Below are 22,335 nucleotides of genomic sequence, written 5' to 3' on the forward strand. Positions count from 1 at the left end.
CGTTTTCGCGATTGAATTCATAAATATTGAAGAGCGAATCTATTGAATGTGGTTTGGGGGCCCAAGCAGAATGAAAAAAGGGTTTAATGAAGTGAGAGGTTCCTTTTCGATTTGAAGAGCTTTCTTTTTCGGTAGAGATCGGTGGAAATAGAGAGGTTTCTCTTTAGATTCAAGATTGATCTTTCAATTGCTATTAAAAATCTTAGAACATATGTTTTCCATATGAAATTTTCAGGCATTAATCATTGAACAGTTCCCTTAATCTCTTACAAATTCAATTCGTTTCACTCAATTCCCAAAGAAGATCAATGTAGTTTCCAGAAGGAACAAAAGAAAAACCAAATTAGAACCATAATTTATCAAACTTTAAAGTAGATTCTGAACGCTTTTGAAAATATATCTAAAATATGATTGATGATTGCATTATTGTGGATGAAAAGACCTCACACATTTACAGTACAGTACATTAGAAATGCAAATAATATGATGCAACTTTTGTGCGGTTTTGATTAGAGGAGACCCCAAAGCAAAGTCAAGCGTAAAAGGGGAAATCTGATCAGGCCTCGTACGTCAAAAGAGGTTGATTCCCTGGAGAATACAAAAAAAGGAAGGAAGTCAAATGGGTCGGTCGGTGGAATTGTAAATTAGATTATGCTCGGCACCTACTACACCATCTCTAGTCCCGCCTTTCTCTAGTACGAGTAGGTACCGTGTGGCATATATAGGTAAGCCGCTTAGACAGTGCCATTTAGAAGCCCCAGTTTCGTTTCAATAGGCACACGCACACACACCACACACAGCGGGAAGACAATGCCAGTGGCTTAATTAGCTGCGAGGCACGACATCTACATATACGACTATGTTTTCTAGGGGGGGCGATATTTGGATGTATGTACATAAATCGGTTTTGACAGGTACGCTGTTGGCGTCATTACCCCCCCAGAGGTTGAATGTCACCGGCAGCGTGGACCCCGGGGGCCATGCCACACTTGTGCCGACACCCCGCGATAACACACTGTACTCAATGCTGGAATAGGTCTGGAGGGGTTTCGTCCGAGTACAGAGATGTCTGGGCACGTCAGCTGATAGGAAAAAACCATATCAAAGCAGTGTCTGGAACAGTCATACGATTTTTCTTATATGGAGTACCTTTTGATTGGTTTTACGAGTAGTTGCTAGGGAATAAACCCTACCCCTTTGATTAGTGGGTCAGTGGGTAAGGGTATTCTTGTATATTTGTGGAAAATTCAGGCTTCCCCCTAGCATGCGTGCTGCACATGCTTTTTGTCACACGAATTTCTAGGCGATAACCCACTTATGGGGGCCAAAACGATTATGAAATATTATTAAAAATAATTGGAATATAATACTATATTTCACTTTTACACACGTCAGAGATGCAGCGACCGATTTGATGCAAAGAATCATCCAGAATCATTCCAGTTTCCGTTGCCATACAAGTCGAACCCTGTATATTAGATGTGTAACCCACATCGAGCCCATTTAAGTAATTTAATTTGTGTATATATTATACATCAATAAACAGGTTCAAGTACGGACAACTACTCGTATTTCATATGTAAATTGAAAGCTCTTTTCTTCCGCATGCTTATCTCTTTCCATTCTCCCTCTCTCGATTGCATCACACGTGTCCCGCTATGGACCCTTTACTACGCTTAACCCACTGATGGCACTGTGTACTCAAGTGGGAAGAAAAAAACATGACTTGGGATATTTGGGAAATGGTCAAGCCATAAAAAAATATATATAAGAGAAGATTTCCTTTGAAATTAACTTTGATTGGAATAAAATTATATTTATATTATATTGAATATCAATAAATTATGTTTAAACGATTGATGTTTTGGTGGTTTAAAGAATTCCATACATATATCGTGGATTTTAATACCGACACTCTTTTATTCTTTATTCTTAAGTATCTCCTATACCTTCCGTAACCACCAATGGGTTAACGTTTAACTGTTGCATATTTGTGTTTTCTTTTACATACTTGTATTCAGCTCTCCCTCTCTCTTGAGCACACACACACACACACACACTCGAAACCGCTATTCCTGATCGGCACTGAAGTGGGCTTGGTTTCTGCTGCCGACAAGCGAGCGATTGCTAATGAGCTGCGTTTTAGGGGGCGTGTTGTGTGTGTTATTCTAGACTGATTCTACATATACATAGATGCTCCGCTCCGCCGTCTAGCGCGCACCCCTTCTTCTTCAGTCGAACACACTATCTCCTCTCGCTGTGTGAATATGTAAATTAAGCCGAAGTTCAATTGCCAAGCAACAACGAAAGCTGGGTCCACTCTGCTGCTCTGCTGATCTGCTGCTCACACATTGCTTGACATTCACTGAAGGTTAAAGCTTTTGCTCTCTCTCTCTCTCTCTCTCGCGCGCTGTTGCTCTCCCGCTATGATGATGCTATGATCTCGCTGTCCTCTCCCCCTTTATCAATCAATATTGCCCGCTCTCTTGCTCCCCCTCTTTCCATTTGCATATTTTGCGTTTGTTTTCAATCTGCACATTTCTGCAGATCATTTGTGATACCCTTTCCTAGGGTATATCGATATTGAACATTGTAGGTACATTTTTTCTTGAACTAAATTTACAGATGTGGTCCCGTTTTGTTTGTTTTTATATAATCTTCATTAGTCCAATTTTTTTTTAAATATGTAAGGGTATCAAAAGCTTCGACGCCAGCATTCCTTGTTGCTTTTTGTATATTTTTATTGCATTTTACATTATTACGAATTATCGCGTCGGCGTTTGCGTTTGCATCGACAGAGTCGCGGACAGAGGCGCAGCCGCAGTGTATTTAAGGCGCTGCACATGTCGAGGACCACGATTATTGTCTACAGTGCAGTCAGTAGTTGTCAGGTGCAGCAGGCGGACCAGCATTTCTTTAAATCTACTTAATCGATCAAGTAAGTAACTGTAATCCAAGTACAGTCAGCCCATCCCACTCGGTTCTGCAGTCACTCAAGAAATTTCTTAAGAGGGAAGTTCCAGTTGTAAAAATGCGTTTAAGGAAAGATCGCGCTAGAAGTTGAGTTGAAGGCGTAGAAAAGTTCAAATATAAAATATCAAATAAGAGAAAGCAGCTGTCCATATATTTTTAAAGTGATCGCTCAAAAATTCGTTTGACGTATTTCCCTAGTGCTAATTTCTTCAATTCTAATTCTACAAAAAGCACTTTTGGCTTTTGTCCAGAAAAAACAATTTGTTTACTCTTTTCGGATGATAATAGAAGCGGTCCGACGGCTAAGTAACATAACAGTCCCCTGTTAAGTAATGCCCTCACTCTCTGTTAGATGGCCGCGCGTGTCGACTCCGATAGACCAGCAAGCACGCAGTAGCTTTCCTCAAGAACCTGAACTCTAAACATAGACATAATTTACGATACCTTGAGACTCAAATAAAAATACAAGTATGAGTGGTATTCTATTCCTGATTAGACTCGCACACACACATACGAGTATTAACATAAATTTGCCGGCAAATAACCAAAACAAAACGAACGCAAACGATCCGAACACGTAATGCGAGAGATAAGAAACAGAAAAGCTCGACGTGAAAGAAGCTTCTGGCGGAAGCTCTTTCCGAACTCCCTATAAATACGAGACAGAAAACCAGAATAAATATAATAACAAACTGTTCAACTGTCCCATCGATTCTCAGATCAAAAGACAGAATGTCTCTCACCAACAAGAACGTCGTTTTCGTGGCCGGTCTGGGCGGCATTGGCCTGGACACCAGCCGGGAGTTGGTCAAGCGTAATCTGAAGGTAAGAGCGATGGAGAGAGAGAGCAATCCCTGGAATCCATGGAATCTATGGAATCCTAAATTTAAAAATTTATTTTTTTTAGAACCTGGTCATCCTGGATCGCATTGACAATCCGGCTGCCATTGCCGAGCTGAAGGCAATCAATCCCAAGGTGACCGTCACCTTCTATCCCTACGATGTGACTGTGCCCATCGCTGAGACCACCAAGCTCCTGAAGACCATCTTTGCCCAACTGAAGACTATCGATGTCCTGATCAACGGTGCTGGCATCCTGGACGATCATCAGATCGAGCGCACCATTGCCGTTAACTACACGGGCCTGGTCAACACCACCACAGCCATTCTGGACTTCTGGGACAAGCGCAAGGGCGGCCCAGGCGGCATCATTTGCAACATTGGCTCCGTCACCGGTTTCAATGCCATCTACCAGGTGCCCGTTTACTCCGGCACCAAAGCGGCGGTGGTTAACTTTACCTCCTCCCTGGCAGTAAGTAATCCAACGTTTTTTCTACTCCCTAAACTGAATATTTCCTTCAAATCTCATAGAAACTGGCTCCTATTACTGGTGTCACTGCTTACACTGTCAATCCTGGCATCACCAGGACCACTCTGGTCCACAAATTCAACTCGTGGCTGGATGTGGAGCCCCTTGTGGCGGAGAAGCTGCTCGAGCATCCCACCCAGACCTCTCAGCAGTGCGCCGAGAACTTTGTGAAGGCCATTGAGCTGAACAAGAACGGTGCCATCTGGAAGTTGGATTTGGGCACCTTGGAGCCCATCACATGGACCCAGCACTGGGACTCGGGCATCTAAACCATCGCAGAGACTCTATGGGACATGGCGTTTTAGCTTTTAGTTTCTTTTTTTCCACTCAATTGTTACGTATGGCAATAAGGCTGATTTGATTCTCTTTTATGGAATGAACCCCGTTTTGAATATGATAATAAAAAATTATATTTGAGAAATTTCAACAAAAGCGATAAGAGGTATAGCTCTCTTTTAATTAAAAAAAACTAGATAAATAGCAATGGTCAGTGGTGGTCAGTGGTCGTTGTGGCCTCTATCGATTTCCACACAAAAACTTTACTGTTTAGTAATAGAAAAGAACTTGAGAAAGGCAGCCAAAAGAATGTACGATCTGACGGGTAAGCATGTCTGCTATGTGGCTGACTGCGGTGGTATTGCACTGGAGACCAGCAAGGTTCTCATGACCAAGAATATAGCGGTGAGTGGTAGAGTGGTGTAGAGAGTGGAGAGTGTTCCGAAGTGGTTCTGGTTCTTAAACAAGTCTCTAGTCTCTAGTCTCTTGGCTGCTGCTGGTAGCTGTCGAAACTAATTAAGTTAATGACTTTTTCATGTTTTTTTGTCCGCTGACTTTTGCTGTTCGAAGCTACAATTAAGTTTATGTTTTGAGTTTGATCTAGTTTTGCTTAAGGGAAGTACTTTCGATTACGGATTGGTGGCATATAAAAATATAAACCAAGGAATGTGCTTCATATTGATTCTCTCTTGATTCTTTGTCTAGAAACTGGCCATCCTTCAGAGCGTGGAGAACCCCCCGGCCATCGCTCAGTTACAATCGATTAAGCACAGCACACAGATCTTCTTCTGGACCTTCGATGTGACCATGGCCCGCGAGGAGATGAAGAAGTACTTCGATGAGGTCATGGTCCAGATGGACTACATCGATGTGCTGATCAATGGGGCCACCCTGTGCGATGAGCGGAACATTGATGCCACCATCAATACGAATCTGACCGGCATGATGAACACCGTGGCCACTGTGCTGCCCTATATGGACCGAAAGATGGGCGGTTCGGGTGGACTGATTGTGAATGTCACCTCCGTCATAGGACTGGATCCATCGCCAGTCTTTTGTGCGTACAGTGCCTCAAAGTTTGGTGTGATTGGGTTCACCAGAAGTCTAGCGGTGAGTGGGCGAGTTCTTAACTTGAAAATGCTCTCTAATATCTTCCATTCTTTCGCAGGATCCCCTGTATTACACCCAAAATGGTGTGGCTGTCATGGCCGTCTGCTGCGGTCCCACCAAAGTGTTTGTCGATCGGGAACTGACTGCTTTCCTGGAATACGGCCAGTCCTTTGCCGATCGCCTGCGTCGTGCCCCCTGCCAATCGACGGCCGTCTGCGGCCAGAATATAGTAAATGCCATCGAGAGATCGGAGAACGGACAGATCTGGATTGCCGACAAGGGCGGCCTGGAGTCGGTGTGCCTCCACTGGTATTGGCATATGGCCGATCAGTTTGTGAACTATATGCAGAGCACTGACGATGAGGATCAGGAGTTTTTTTTGGGGCAGCGATAATGCATGTCTTGATCCACGGAATAAAACATCAAATGTGTCACAAAAAGTAGGCAACTTGTTTGTGGGTTTGGAAATAGATTTGAAATATTTTGAGGTCATATGAATAATGACATAAATGAGGGTGCCTGAAAGTATGCCAAGTTTTGGATGGGTTATACGAGTACTACAAATAGATTCCAATTCAGGGGGGAAGCTTTTTTCTATGAAAGTGTGCGATTTCCATAGAAGACGCTCTAAGAACCTGTAAATATAGAAACTTCTCGGATACAACCTTCTGGAAAAGATTGAGGACTCTTCTACAATGTTTTGTGATCTCCAAAGACCTTTCGTAGGTTTCTCTTCTAAACTTATTTTCTTTCCTAGGCCGTCGAAACCTTTTGACTTGAATTCCTTTACCGAAAGTCAAGTACCACTCGTTCAAGGATTGTCTGACTGGCTGGCATTCCATTTCTAGTGCCATATCAATCTCAACTATGCGATGAACCGAATCGATTCGCAAAATTTCGCCATGGCAATGCCGTGCATTGAACTTTGGCACATTTCCAACCGCAGCAGACCATCGAACGTTGCCCGAGAATTGAATGTGAAAACAAACAAATCTGCCGACACATTGCACAGGAGGTAGGAAGGCAGGAGGCAGGGGGCACGGGGCTGGGGGCACACTATGCCGCCTTGGCATACTTCCAATTTCAGTGCGTTGTCGTCTTGGTCTTTGGTTTCCTCCTATTTAGTCGTTGGTGGGGCACGGGGCACGGGGCACTCGCCTCGTAAAAAATCAATAGCCTGCTGCTGCTGCAACAATACCGCCATCGTACCACCATTTGAGGACCCAACGCAGCGGAATCATATGCAATCCAAGGAGGCCGCCGTCGCAGCTCCAGCAGACCATTTCCAAGTGACCATTTTTCCACTCTCCGTCCGTCCGTCTGTCCATCCGCCCGTCTGTGGCTGTTGCAAGTTGTGCTTTCCTTTCCGCAGCGGCGCAACTTAATTCCAAAAATCGATTAGTCACTGTAAGCGAACCGTGCAATTGTCCAGCATTTTTCATTTATAACTCTTTTTTTTTCTTTTCCTTCCTTCGGCTACAAGTCTTTTTCTTTTTTTGGCACACGCTTGATTAATTTGCCAGGCAGCCTGGGTTCCAGGGAGCCACAAGGAGGAGGGGAGCGGGGACGGTAGAGACATTTAAAAATGCAGGAAGTAATCGATTGGTCGATTGGCTAGGGCGCACAATAGGCGCACACAGAAATGGGAGAGGCCCAGAGACCCCCCCCACCCTCTCGAACGGCATAAGGGAGTACACTTTGGAGGAAACGATCCATTTATTCAGTGGTTCGGAATGATGTATTTACTTTTGATTACTTTTGCGAAAGGGGTTTCCTTTGGGGATCCCTTTGGGGGCACTTGGGAGTGGGTTCATTGAGAGATTGCAAAATTATGAGATCATCATAGGCATTACTACAGTGATGTGTCCTTAACTTGACTACAAAATACGCTTTTTCTATGAATATAAGTTACTTCTCCATTTGCGCTTAGAATTCTATCCATAAAATTCTATCTTCTTAAAAAATTCCCACTAAATAAAACTTCATGATTGATCTATGATCTGTCCCTAAGTTTTGTACCAGCACAGATGTTATTCCTATGAATATCCCAACAATTCTTAATTCTTTTCTCACTCCATCTTTCTCTTGAAGAACTACCACATAATAATCATTCCTTTTCTTCAGTTCTACTTTGCATTCAAGAACTATACAGCCCATGATCACCTCTAAAAACAAGCCCCCCTTCCAGAGCATCAAAGTTTCGTCTACTTTGCAAAACATTTCCTCCCCCCAAGTTCATTTTCCCCAACCTCCCTTTAACGCCCTCCCCCGCTCTCTCTCTCTCTCTCTCCGATCGAACAATAACATGCGACCGACGGACCCGACCGGTTGCCGGCAGTAGGTGGAGATTAATCATTAAAAAAAAATGAGGAAAAAAGTCAGAAAATGCTGTTTAAATGGCAATACGTGCCTGGTCACCAGGTATTTTACTAATTAACCTGACGGATGCACGCCACGCCGCGGCAGCGATGCAGTGATTATGCAATTGCACGGATGGGCGGGGGAGCCCCCTCCCCCTGCCCCACCACCACTATTCCGATGGGAACATCCACCACAGACACTGATAATGTATCCATTATGGGAATCTATTATTAAAGATGTTGTGAAATATAGCGATAAATAAAGTTATAATCAAGGGGTTATACAATCAATTTTAAAGTTCAAATCGGTGGGGAATGGTGTGGGGTTCCCAATGGGGAAACTGTTCTGCTCTGGTAACCACTTTGTTGGCGGGGCGGAGGGGGCTTCTTCTCTATGATCTATTTGTTCAATGAGTGGTGGCCATAATCAGATGATTAGGTTTGTTGAACTTTGGGGAATGGCTATAGAAATGGGAGTTACGGTTGCGGTATTTTCCGGAAAATTACTTTTTTGCAAAAATAAAAATTCAATTACGTTTTAGAAAATGTTTGCCATTACATATGTATAGATTAAATTAGTTTTGTGACTAGTGCTTTAAAAAACGCATAATTAAAAAAAAAAAATAGATAATAAAAATAATTAAACTTCTATTTATAATTGTATCTATTTATCTATACAAATGTATAGATTAAACTAGTTTTGTGACTAGTGCGTTAAATACAATATAAAAAAAATAATAATAATAAAAAAAATAGTACAAAATAAACAAAAAAAATTCCATGTATAATTATATCTATATATCTATTTATCTGTACAAATGTATGGATTAAATTATTTTTGTAACTAGTGCCTTAAATAAAATTAAAAAAAAAAATAAAAAATAATAAGCATAACTAAAATTCCATTCATAATTTATCTATTAATTCTTACACCTATCTTAATCCCAATTGGTTGTTTTTTTAGTCATATTTCTTCATTAAAAACTTTGTAATTTACACATTTTGCTGGCTTTTTCGATCCCCCCCTTGAGCAATGTTCACGAATATTTGTGAACTCGTTTCATAACAGAAAAAGACACATGGAACACATGTTGCATAGAACGACAATCCACACACACACACACAGAGACGATCGACTCTTAAAAGCCCAGACCCATTTGTATGGCCGACTCGTAGACTCCGTCTCCGTCTCCGTCTCCGACTCCGACTCCGAGCACAGCGCATTAAGATTATCTATGGGGCTATAGGGGGGCTACAGCTCCAGCTACAGCACACACCACAAGGCGGTCAAACAAGATTATGCGAAATACGAAATGCGAAGCCAAATAACAAGTGTTACTCAAGGCAGCAAATTAATAGCCAACATTTTTCTAAACAAATCACGACAAGTGCCAGTGCCAGTGCCAGTGCCTGTGCCTTCGGTTTGGCTTCGGTTTTGGGCTTTTCGGTGCTCTGACACTAAACTGAGGCTCAAACTTCGAGCTCCAAAAACCGACAGATAGATCTCATGGAGCATGGAGCGTAAATGCCGCACAAAATGCAGTAAGCGCAGAAAAAAAAGAAGTAAACATGAAGAAAAATGACAGGCAAAAAAGAAAAAAAAAACGCTAGCCCCATTGCCGCCTCCGGGGGTCGAACGTTTAAGTGCCCCACAAAAGAGAGCCCCACAGACAGACACAGAGCGAGAACTTCTGGAGCTAGAGATCTGTTTTGATCCCCAGATCAAAGATTCCAACACGTGCCACCATCAGCAGCATGACAGTATGACAATAGCCATGACAATGGCCAAAAAAACAACCATAACATTTTGTAAATTTGCGTACATTGACACTTTTCGATTTCGGGTGGATATGAATCTCGTGTTTCTGGCTCTTTTGAGATCATGTCTGGCGCGGGGCGGGGGGTCTTCCCGTGTTCCCATCCCCCAGATTGGCCCACGCAGCGCGGCACCGATCTGCCCCCCCTCTGCTGTCCGTCCATGCAGCTCCTTTCAGCCTTGGAGGCACTAACCACTTTGTATGTACACGAGAGACGAATGTAGAAAAGAAGCAATATTCTCAAAAAGAGAAGCAACAGCAGCAGCAGGAAGAGGAGCAGGAGGAGGAGGAGGAGTGCTGTAGACTGTGGAGACCGGTCCGTCGGTCCATGGGTGCATGTAACACAATCAGGAAGTAATTTTTATTCTACTATGTACCCATAGCATGTGTCGCCGTCATCGTCAGATTGTTGCTGTTGCTGTTGCTGTTGTTGTTGTTGCTGGTGGCTGCCACAAGCTGGGAGTGATCCAAGCCAACTCACTGAAGACAGTCGTCGCTCAGGAGTCAGTCGTCTTTGCGTGCTGTTGTCGGGGGAATTGCATTTGATTTCCCTTCCACCCTTTGATTGCCACAAGAGATGATGATTACGATGATTATTACGATGACGATGATGATGTGAGGCAATCGCTGAATCAATCTTGGCCAGTAGTTCAACTGTTTACTGTTATTAGTTGCTGGCAACATTGCATTTTCCGATCATCCATCGTTCCTCTCTTCATCGATGCATCGCCTGGGATATGGGGCCACACGGATATGGGTGTGGATTTGCTTTGGTATTCGATTGGAGCCCTGCTTGGGAGATTTTCTGGTTTTGTTGAGAGATTATGGTAGTTGCTAGCGGTTTTTATATGAAATATGGCTACAAAAATTTAACTTTTTTATTAATTTTTTAAAATTAAATTTTACTAACTTTGTTTTTAAACGTTTTTTGACAATTTTCTTTGGTTTTACAATTTGAAATTATCAAACAAATATTTGTAATATTTATCCATGGAAATTCTGCAGGTACCTATGTCTATTTTGATTTTTTTTAAGGTTTTTTAGTATTTAAGATTCAATCAAAAGAGTTTTATCTTGAAAAAGTATAAAAATAAAATACTATTATGCATGAAAATAGTTAACAAAATAAAATTTCTTCCCTTTTTAAAGAAGTTCCCTATTTTATAATTTCTTATTTATTTTTTTTTTTAATATCTCTTTAAATCATTTTTCATTTTATTTATTAAGTTTTATATTTATTATTATTCATTAACTCTACTTAAAGCATTACCAAAAATCCTCAAAATTAACCCTCAAGTAAATCTCAAGTAAAAGATAATAAAGCAATCAAAGATATTAAAAGCCTGAAACTAGTCTCAGAAATCGTTTGCTTTCCAAAAACAGATCTCCCTCCTTCCAATTGAAATTATATAATTTTTAATAAATATCACAAAATGAAATCGAAACCATTCGGGCGGAACCAGCCATCAATCCATCCATCCATTCATTCAGTCGTTCATTCATTCGATTAAATCCCCAGCCAGTCGTCCAATCAGCAACTCCATCGAAATAATAACTATTTCGAATGCAATTTCGAGATGCCTTGTAAGACAAAAGCCAGAGACCTGCCCCGAAAACGGTGGAAAGCCTAACGGAAAAGCGTTTTCGGCGAATTGTGAAATAATTTGGTAATTTCAATTTTTGATGGGCAGCACAGGGTAGAAATCGATTAGCGCCACGCTTCGACGGCCAGGGCCCCTCTCCCTCCCCCTGCCACTCCTCTGAAATAACAAATAAAGTTATCGAAAATGCAACAAAGGCAACGACGACGAATGATCGAAAGGCGAAAAATGTGGCTCGTGCGGAATGCGTTCGTTCTGCCTCTCCCCCACACTTCCCCTCTCTCTAGCTCTCTTTCCATTGCTGGCTCCCTCTCTATTCGCGGTCTCTTTCGTTCCTTCTGGGCTGGGCAGAAACTCATTCAGCCATTAAATGCCGTTATCTGCTGATTACACAATAAAAGCAACCACAAAAGCAGCTACAAAAGCTACTGCTTGCTGCTTTCTGCTTGCTGCTTGCCCCAAAGCCCCCAAAGAGAGACCTAATTCGAGGCGCATCTGTAGAAGAGTTACGGCAACAGCCATGCAACAGCAACAACAACAAAGGCTATAATATAACGTAACATTTAGAACGTCTTTGTTGTAGTTGTTGGCTTGTGATGCCTCCTCTGAGATGCTGCCTGGCCCCAAACAGCGCCACAGAAGAAGGAAAAAGTTGCCGCAACAATTTCTCGCAACATTTTGCGCTGCCTTGCATCATTTAGAGGCAGCAGCTACAGCAATTGCGGTTGCCACCGATCTACAGAGTTTGGGGGCAGAGGCAGGGGATTGGGTAATGGGCAGAGGCTGCCGGAGAACTGTGCAAGATTTGTTGCGTTCGCTGTCTGTTTTCGCTGGCAAGGATATGTCAGAACAACTTGCCCCTCCACCAGAGGGAAGATGCCATGGCAGATGCACACACACGTTTCTCAGAGTGGAGATGTACAGCTGGAAGATGGTATATGGGGCATGCCATAGCCTGGCTTGGTTTATGGGTGGCAAAAAGTCCCCCTCTCCCAAAAAAAAAAAAAAAAAAAAAAAAAATAGAAAGATGGTAGCGGCTTTCCCATGGGAGAAGCCAGAGAGAGAGAGAGAGCCTTTCACCACGCATTTTTCCAGCGTTCTTCTTTGAATGAAACTTTACGATCGCCTCTCGTTGCAAAAAGAATAGATTCTCTGCCACAAAACACACACAAGGAACAACAACAAATAGCTTTGAGAGACTTTTGCGGTGAGGGATACGTAGCGTATAGTATTTGGGCATGTGGTTTTTCCTATATGTTTTACTCGTTGCAGCCAGAGCGGGAGAGAGAGAGAGAGAGATGGCTTTAAGGTCGTTTCGTATCTGTTGTTGTCTGTACTCTTAAAGCCAGGGTATTCCTATTTGGAGAGCGACTTTGAAGTGTTCAGAGGAATATTGTCGAATATCAGACGATCCAAAACGATGGCACTTAAAGAATCGTATTCTTATGTCTTTTATATCTAAAGATATCGTAGATTGTATGTAAACTTCCTTTCCACTGCTTTTCCGACGTCTCACCTATATTCCTATATAAGAAAAACTAGCATTAAAACCATCTGTCAAACAAAAAAACCCTGTTCTTGGTATAAATTACTCCCTTTCTGAGAAAAATCTAACCAATATATGCCATAATATTGAATCAAATACGGCCTGTATCATATTTGCTTCCATACAAATGACCTATACTATGATCTCTTCAGATTCCGCAGCTTAATCAACTTCAATCAATAGAAATTCGATTAATAGCCCTCATTACTTGTAAAAATTAATGGAAAGACATTTTCGTAACACTTCTGAATGTCTCTGTGAATATTTTCTTGTAGAATATTACAAACTTTTGATCATTAGAGTGTCATACGAAAGATTGATGCCCAGAAAGAGGCTGAAGGGAGTAGCAATTACTATACATACAATAAATTAGGAATAGATCCCAAATTTTCGTCAACAAATTAATTGAAATACATTTCCTTGACAGTGAATCTTCCAAATCTATCAAAATTGGCCAATCATATCATTCTTTTCTGCACTTAATATGGATTCCAATTAGGGTCCCCCAAACCTTACAATCTGAACCGCATTACAGCCTCATTTGCATATCGGTTTTCGTTAGGGTATACAAACCTTCGACAGTTCAAAGTCATATTTTCTCTTTCTTGTTTGAGAGTTTTGGAAAATGCTGTTAGCGATTGCCTGGCTTCCTACCTCTGGAGCTGCCCTCCCTCCATCGACTGGCCTGCCTGCCTGCCTGCCTTGCCTTCTATCTACATAGGTGCAAGAAATCGAGTCTCAAATTGCGCCAAAAGCCGCCAACTGGCCAGCACCGCTCTCCACTCGCCACACTCCGCTGTTGGCCATTAGTTATTAGAGCTTTGGTGCCACAGACAGCCAACAGTATGTGTTTGTGTGTGTGTGCTGTGGAATTTTCAACAAGTTTTTGGCTAAAATATGATATTACCCAAGCACACACAGCACACAGGTTGCAGTCGCAAAATATGTATATTTTCGAAATGGCGCCCCATTCCCGTGGACTGTCGACTGTCCGTTCCGTTCCGTTCAATGGGTGAACAAACTCCGAAAAAAACTTCGGTTGCAAGAGAAGTGCATGCCATGCAGTCCCGCATGCAGTCCCTCCTCTCGTCGAAGATCGTAAATCAGTGTTTGCCCATTGATTGACGTTGATTGTTTGTCGTCGTCGTCGTCCCGTTTGCCTGCCTCCGCCGTTCGTTCATTGAACTCATTTTGGTACTCAGATTTCGTTTTCCATTTCGCAATGACATGGCATTAAAGCGTCGGACGACAGTTATGCCCGGCCAGTGTTGGTCAGCGCAAGCCAATGATTTGACAGCTGGTGGCCCTGGAAGCAACACTTGTTACGAAGTGGATGATCGCCTCAATTAAGATAATGTCTCTCTGCGGGATGCACGTGGTCTTCAGGTTCACACGATAATGAGAAGCCTATGCAAAGTGAAGCCTGAAGGTCAGAGGTCTTTTGTCTTCGGTCTGGAGATTTTCTGTTGTTTGATTTATGGAAATTGCAAATGTTTTTCTTGTATGTGGTGAGCAAACAAATGCCACAAACAACACAATGTGGAAGGCTGCAAAGCGTACAGGGTTCTTCTCCGATATTTTTGGTTTCAATGAAGCTTCTTGGAACTAGTTCTTATGCTTTGAGGCTAATGAGGTTTTTTGGAACGGGTGGATCTATCAACTGCAAACATTTTTGATCGTTTTTATAATTTGTATTGCTTTTAAACAGGGTTTTCATTGTGGAACTAGTTCTTGACTTTTTTAAGGTTAGTACAAATATTTGGAACCAGTGAACCAATTAAGCTGTTTTTTCCATTTTTTAAATATGTATTTACTTTGTCTTCGACTGTTTTTATATTATTAAAAGAATAAAAAGAGCTTTTTTTCCATATAAACAGCCTATTTATAGCCAGGAACTAAAAACAATCTGAATGTGGACCAGGGCAATGATTTCAATAGTCCATCGGCGAATACAGAATAAATATATTCCTATAAAAAGCCGACAATCATGTGATAACGCCATCAGTTACAAATAAATCGTGAAGTTGGTGTAAACAGAAATCGCATTAAAATGTCTTGGATTGGAAAATTATTATTTTTTCTGTGCATCTCTTTGACGATTATCCACGTGTCAAATGCTGAAATTAGTTGGTGGAATGATTGTCGTTGTTATGATCGGCTTACTGGAAGGTGTTTCAGGTGTTAATAGTAAGTACAGCAATGTTTAGATCATCCCTGATCTCTCCTGATATTTATTACGATATTATATTTGTATTTTACTTGATGTAAACTATTTTATCCTGAAGCTGGTGAAACAGACATCGGAACAAGAAGATCAGTGGATCTATTGGGATTTGATGATTCTACAATCGGAAAATGCTTGCCCTTGGAAGTTGGTTCAGAAATGGAAAATGTAGATTTGATAAATGATCTTTTGTGTAAAATATTCAAATGAGTTGGATTACAAATTTAAATTGATATAAAGCAACACTTAAGCTCATTACAGCAGACTTTCTTTCTTGAATATTTTCTATAAATAAGTCATTTGTGGTTCAGGGCGAATCGCTTCAAAGGCTATCAATGTTTACGGACTGCAATTATAATCTCTTCATGAAATATATCAATAAAATGTATTAAATATATAATTGTTTCCCTTATGGAAATCATGCAATCATCGATGATCATTCAGTTACAAACAAATCGTGAAGCTGGTGAGAACAGACATAAGAAAAAGCTCTGAAATCGCATTAAAATGTCTTGGATTCAGAAACTATCATTTTCTCTATGGATCTTTTGGGCGACTCTACAATTGGCAGAGCCTGTACATAATGACTGGCAAAGTCCATGCCATTATTTTGATATCTATGGAAACTGTATCAGAATTGGCTAAGAATAAGTGAAAAAAATATTCAAATGTGGTTTCGAAGTAAATTTTGAAAGAAATACAAGAATAATAAATATATTAAAATGATTTTGAAATAATTAAAGTATACCTTTTGTCTGAATATTGTTTTTAAAGATTGTCAATGGAGTTGAAATATAATCTCTGTAATATATCTCTATAATATGGCCCATATATATAAGACAATACACAATTTATTGTTCATTCAGTTACAAATCACTTTTGAAGCAACAAATAGCCTTCTCAAGGAGATCTTCCAATATCTGCACACCATCTGAAAGTGATCTTCCAACATCTTTAGCCCATCCACAGCATCTAAGGAAGTTCCTCAACACCCGATAGATTTCTTCAACTGATAAACGATATCTTTGATTGATAAATTCTGGTATTTTTGCTGCATTTTGTAATTTGTAGATTTGTTTAATAATTGTCAAAAATCTTTAGAGAATTAAGTCCACCATTTATACATGATTAATCCGAAATAAAAGTTATATATCTTTAAAACAAAAGTTTTGCGGGGCAAACGTTTTTGTCGAGGCACATGCTACGGTTGCCGTAGATCGCACAGGTCCGGACTGTACCCCATACTCATATCTCAAGTGAATTGCGATCTAAAGTGGAATAATGAATAGAAATCAGAAATAACGATCCAACGATTGCCTGCCACGATTTTCATTTAAATTTTAATTTGATTTGATTTGATTTTCTGTTGCTGTAATTTATGGATCATTGCTGGAACTAGTTCTATTAATAGACACGATTCAATTAGTTAAATGAGGAATGGAAACCGTTTTCCATTTTCCAACCAAAGAACTTGTTATTCCGTTCCGTTTGATCGCTGCAGTGTTTCCATAACCCACTTATGGATGTTCAACAAGTGGCTGCAAGCATTTCTTGTGGCCAAAAGATTGCGCAAATATCTCCCACAGTTCCACGACAGTGTATCTGTAGTATTATGCCATTATAAATTGATGCAAATGAACTTTTGACTAACGAAGGTCAATTGTCTTTTGTACATAAATGTTGTGCTGGTTTTTATGGTGTGTTGTCATAGCAAACGAATGGTGGAGGGGTTCCTCGAACTTCGACTTTAACTTTGGGGCTAATTACGCGAGAGCCCAGGGGCCCAGAGGCCCACAGCCCAGAGGCGTCCCCCATTCTGTGGCATAGAAAAAACCCAACTAATTGAAACAAAAATCGAACAACAGCAACAACAAAAAATGCCATAATGGGTCCACTAATTGCTTCAATTAGACATTGGCATCGACATCGACTTGGACCGACCGGCAGCATCGACCGACCGAGCAACAGGTGTGCGAAACGACCGACAAAGTTGTGCAATACCCGCCTTTCCCCGCCTCATCGCATTCGAGTATCTTTGAGATACACAATTGCAGTCGCTGGATGGAGGGGAAGGAGGGCTTCCTCTATTGTTTTCGAAAGTTCACGATATTTTCATGCTTTTTGCGGTCACACCTTTGTGGATTTTTCAATTAAACCAAACGATTGACCTTGGATTGAGAGACTGAAACCTCAATCAAGTTGCCTACTCACGTGTGTGTCTTTTTTTTGGATATCTCGTTCTTGGTATTCACTCACCTGAAAGAAAAGAAGAAAAAGCCGATTCATTAATAAGTTACTTAGGGGCAAGAAGCACACTTCATTTTACTTCCTTATTGGCCCTCGGGGAGATGCCTAATCTGGTGAGCCATTAAGAAAAGTCCCGCAAAAGAAAAACCCTACTCCATTCCTTCGAGAAGCGATAGCACAAGAAGAGCTGTGGCTGGGGCTCTCTGTGGCATAATGAATTGTCAATCATTATGCAATCTTCGAGTGAAAAATGATGCAGCAGGTTATGCCCCAGAGAATGCGTGGGCCGCACAACATTTAGACGGACAGACAGACAGACAGATGGGACGTTGTGATGTGCAACATGGGTCTTAGATCTTTTGCCGTGGCATGTGGCGCTAGAGAGAGGCTCTTGGACTTGAAGTTGGACTTGGAGTCGGGGTAGAGGGGAGCCATCATTTATAACACGGACAGCTCTCTCGCGGGTTCCTTACCCCTTTCCGCTGTGCTGCCTTTTTGGCGTTTATTATATGGCGTTCTCTCGTTTGCATATACGCACAGACGTCTCCCCTGTGGGGGACTGGAGGAGGAGGAGGAGGAGCAGGCCCTTTTAGGAGAGACAAGACAACGACTAGACAACGACAAGACAAGTTGCACGATGATGGATGCCACAAGTTTTGATCATAAATTGAGCTTGTTTTCTGGCTGGACTGCGGATGGACCGAACCGACAGACAAACAGATGGCTGGATGAATTGTGGGGGCGTCTATTGGTTAGCCTTGTCAACACACACACCCATTCCCACATCCACAAATGGCTATTGAGAAATGTATCTGATGATTTGCTTGAGATTCTCTTGCGAAAGCGATTTTGAATTAATCAAAAAAAAAAGCTGGGAAAGAGATGTGAAACCAAAGTGGTAGTGATTTTTATGAATGGGCAGATGAAATCACCGGAAAACTTAAGTAGTTTGTATTTTAATCAATCAAAAAGGGGTAGAAAAAATGTTAGCGCAGCCGTGGGTGGGCAGGGGGCTGGCCTTCTTGTTTGTTTAAAATTTAATAATTATTTTATTAATAAATAAATAATATTAATTAATTAATTCAATAAATAGTAAATAAAATAGATATTTAATAAATAAATAAATAATAAATAAACAAATGTAATATTTATAAAAAAAACAAAAAACGTGAGAGAAGAAAATCTTGGAGAGGTTCTAAACGATCAACACAGAAAATTGATCAAAAGGTGCCGCAATGGATGGTATCCATCTCCATCTTCAATAGACATTCCCTATATTCATCCCTGAATTATATTCTTCCTGGCATCGAAATCTGTGTGGATCAGTGCTCAGCACAAAGTCCATCAAATAGAAGGGGTATGCAAATCTATTCTCCTAAAAATATCCTCAATATTCTTTGCTCTTCAAAAACTTTAGCACAATTTGCATACGGGAAATATATTACGATTTATTTTAAAGATTTTGCTCTATAGATTTTTATAGACTTCCTCAAACTCTAAATCAAATATTCCTTCAGTTTAATTTGTATTTTTTAATATTTCTGCAACTCCCAATTCTTTAATGAACTAGTTCCCAGGCCACCAAAAAAACCACATTAAGAACCATTAGACATAAAAAAAACCATACAAAAAAGCGTCAGAAAAGCTTCGGGGAACAACTCAAAACTCAGCGCAAAATTGACAAACCAAAAACTAATCAATGGCATTAATAATGATCAATTGCGAAGTGGCAGAGATACCTCTCGTACTCGTAACTCGTACTCTTATTCGTAGGCAGGCCAGCACCGCAGGAAGTCAATTATTGATTCAATCATTACCCCAAAGAGCTCTTGGGGTTTTGTTGTTTTTGTTTTTTCAATATTCGTATATTGATTATTTTTGCTGCCGTTCTTTGGGGTGAATGCAACTTCCTTTGAGGCAACACCAGTGCCACTTCTACTGCTGCTGGTGCTGGTGCGGCTGCTGCTGCTGTTGTTGTTGTTTTTGTTGTCGTCATAAAAAGTTAATAGAGTTAACTATTAACTTGTCAGTGGGCCTCGCGCAGCGGCAGTTTCGCAAGAGAGGCGCCCATTTGGCAGGCATTATCCAGAGTTGCCAAGTCGTCAAGTCATCACCAGAGTCGTCAATCATTTTCATTTCGTTAAACGTGTCAAATGACGGGCGCGCGAACGGAAATCGTTCACTTGTCTATTATTTTTTTTTTTTTTTTGCTTTTATGTGGTAAGAGAGGGAGAATGGGAGATTGGCTTATTAAAGCGCCTTAATGCGATATGTGTTAAAAGGAGGGAGAGAAATAATTGCCACATCGGGTGGCACGCCTACAGTTACTGCCTCCAAATGCAGTCGCAGCCGCAGCAGCAGTGTTTTTGTATTTTTTTTTGTAATTAGTGTGAAGGAAAATCTTGCAAACAAAAAGGAAAACCAAGGGGGGAAAACAATACCAAAGACACATAGAAACGAAAAAAAAGAAGGTAATTACGCGGAAATCAAACATCAAATGTCTCCCTGGTGATTTTGCAGAAACCGTTACCGTTATGATGAAAACTTTGGTGTGACTGTACCTCTCGCTGTCTCTGTCTCTCCAGTTTGTGTGTCTGTGTCATACGAGTGCACGCGGCACAATGCGCGCCCGAACCAAATGACAAAAACAAAAGCAAAAGCAAAGAGCAGTGCAGCGGCAGCGGCGGATGCGAAAACAAAACGAAAATCGTAATAAAAAATACGATACGATGCGAAATTGCATAAAAGAGCAACAACAGCAGCCAGCAAATGAAAAAAGTTGAATAATATGTTTTAAAGGGGAGGAGGAGAAGAAGTAGAAGGGAGCGGTATAGGGGGAGAGGGTAGATGGGTAAGTAGGGAAGATGAGTAGAGAATATAGCACTTGACGAATGGGAAATACTCATCGAGAATAGGTCTAGGGCTCGGCACTTATACCTCTAACTAAATCAGGTCAAAACAACCAGTTTATACATCCCTAATCTGTCCATATTTGTAGCCTTATGACTTTAGACATTGCTGCTCCAAAGAGAATTCTACCCAGACTATCTATCTCCAGACAAGTCGGAACTGAGGCACAGCCATTCAGCCATCAAAATGGGATCTAAACAGTACAGGAATCGATCATTTCTGCCGCAGGAGCAGCTCCCAGTTCAGCTGGGATAGATATGTATCTCTGAACTGAAGGATATACATCTCTCCTTCTCACTGAATGCTTTTCCTATAAGGCCATCTCTGTTTTTGTAGTTAGACAGCTAGAAAAGTCTAATATCTAAAGATATTAATCGTCTTAATTTTCATACGTATCTTAAATTAAGTCCTATATCTTTTCCAATCTTATCTTTCAGAAATATGGCAACTTTCAAGTAATCTCTCACCCATTAATGATTATAACCATTCAAAACTAGCCAATGGAACCACTTTTAAAGCTCTCTCGATTGTCATATGTCATATCTTCCTCCCATATCTCCCCGTATCCCATGCATATCTCCCCATATACCACCCATATCCCATCCATACCTCCCCATAACCTTACCTCAATCTCCTTCAACTAAAATCTATTCCAAAGCCCTATCCATCAATAAAACTAACCTTCCCCAACAGCAGCAGATCAACAAAGTAGGGTATTCGCCGCAGCAAAAAATAAAGCACAAACCGAACATTTTATTAAGGCTAGCCGCTAGGCTTTGACGGCCACACCACACCACACCACACCAGAGATCCGCAGTTCCACAATTTCCACAGTTAGAAATATAGCCTCCGACTGCCTCCGTGCTGCCGCCGTCTGTACCCGTCTGACAGTTCGTCAATGCAACCGCTAAGCTCTGTGGCAGCTGCCACCCATCCCCATCCCCATACCCATGTCGCGTCCCATGCCGCATCCCATGCCGCCGCGCTCATCGCACACTCATTCAAACGACAATGACGGCGTGGAAATCCAATACGCGATCTTTCCAAGTCCGAACGTCATCCCCGTTAGACGTTCAGTCTACGTAAGCTTCAGCCTCGCCCCAACCCCCACCCCAACCCCCCCTCTTTAGTATCGTCTCACGTCTCCGCTGTCTCTGTTTTATGTAATGGAAAGAAACAAAAAGCGAGACAAAAGCAAAGCAAGAACGATATCTGTGGGGTGGTCACGACTAAGGGATATCCCTCGGAATTGAATTCTTTGATTACTTTTTAGAGAATGGGGGAATATAATTGGAAATGGATGTTCGATTGGGCTAATTTTTGGTTGGAAGATTGAAAATATAAGATATTATAAGGTATTTTGAATGGAGGACATCTGGACCTCAGATTACTTAACTTCTTTATAGAGTCTTGGAGGGAAAAATGTTTTTTCGGGTGTAATACTTGTAGGTTCTTGATCATTTTTGGTAGTTTGATAGATTATAGCACTGTGATATTTAATTATAGCAAATCTGAGGGCTATATCTATGTTTTGGGTGCGAAAATGTGTCGTACACCAGATAGTATTCATGGGAAAGCTGGTTGCTCTAGATCTAAAAATCTCTCTAATCAAAGGCCATATTCTTGGAGACTATCAAAGCTTTCAACGTTTATCAGAGGTTCTACAATATGTTGTAAAAGTTTCCTCCATCTAATCCAATACCCTAATACCCTTTGCCTCACACAATTACTGGGTATCAAGATGAACACTAAGAAGTGCAGAGAGCAGGGAAGAAGGCGAGAGAACTTCTACTTCGACTGCGACAGAGGCCATATTCCATTGACAATAATACGGTACACACACGGTAAAGCACAGCAAAGTCGAGGAGAATACTCTGAAGAAACGGGTCCCGGGACAGGGGG

General features: G+C 41.3%; 3 protein-coding genes and 1 long non-coding RNA gene across 8 annotated transcripts in view; 3 read left to right on the forward strand and 1 right to left on the reverse strand.

The window, feature by feature from the left end:
• Window positions 1–22,335, reverse strand: part of LOC108162729 (protein outspread) — a 109,335-nt gene that overhangs the window by 16,759 nt on the left and 70,241 nt on the right. Inside the window, exon 1 of one of the 5 annotated variants that reach the window (XM_017297600.2) lies at window positions 2,012–2,399. The exons of 3 other annotated variants lie outside the window; for them this stretch is intronic. Coding sequence is in view for 1 of the 2 variants with exons in the window: in XM_017297599.2 (XP_017153088.1) it covers window positions 1,391–1,438 (48 nt within the window). In the remaining variant the exon portion in view is untranslated. Of the gene's footprint in view, window positions 1–1,390; window positions 1,454–2,011; window positions 2,400–22,335 lie in introns of those variants that run through there. One more of the 5 variants, XM_017297599.2, reaches the window with a different exon arrangement.
• Window positions 2,841–4,742, forward strand: LOC108162731 (alcohol dehydrogenase). Its single transcript, XM_017297603.2, has 4 exons — window positions 2,841–2,938; window positions 3,693–3,798; window positions 3,881–4,285; window positions 4,345–4,742. Exons 2-4 carry the CDS (start codon window positions 3,706–3,708, stop codon window positions 4,609–4,611), a joined length of 765 nt encoding a protein of 254 aa, XP_017153092.1. The 5' UTR covers window positions 2,841–2,938; window positions 3,693–3,705; the 3' UTR covers window positions 4,612–4,742.
• On the forward strand, window positions 4,807–6,168 carry LOC108162730 (alcohol dehydrogenase-related 31 kDa protein). Its single transcript, XM_017297602.2, has 3 exons — window positions 4,807–5,023; window positions 5,324–5,728; window positions 5,787–6,168. The coding sequence occupies exons 1-3, from the start codon at window positions 4,826–4,828 to the stop codon at window positions 6,120–6,122; spliced, it is 939 nt and encodes a 312-aa protein (XP_017153091.2). The 5' UTR covers window positions 4,807–4,825; the 3' UTR covers window positions 6,123–6,168.
• On the forward strand, window positions 15,048–16,437 carry LOC117188563. The gene is made up of 2 exons (XR_004472654.1): window positions 15,048–15,239; window positions 15,338–16,437. It is a non-coding gene; the product is annotated as an uncharacterized LOC117188563 (long non-coding RNA).

The sequence above is a fragment of the Drosophila miranda genome, chromosome 4 (assembly GCF_003369915.1).
Source record: "Drosophila miranda strain MSH22 chromosome 4, D.miranda_PacBio2.1, whole genome shotgun sequence".
Taxonomy (NCBI): Eukaryota; Metazoa; Arthropoda; class Insecta; order Diptera; family Drosophilidae; genus Drosophila; species Drosophila miranda.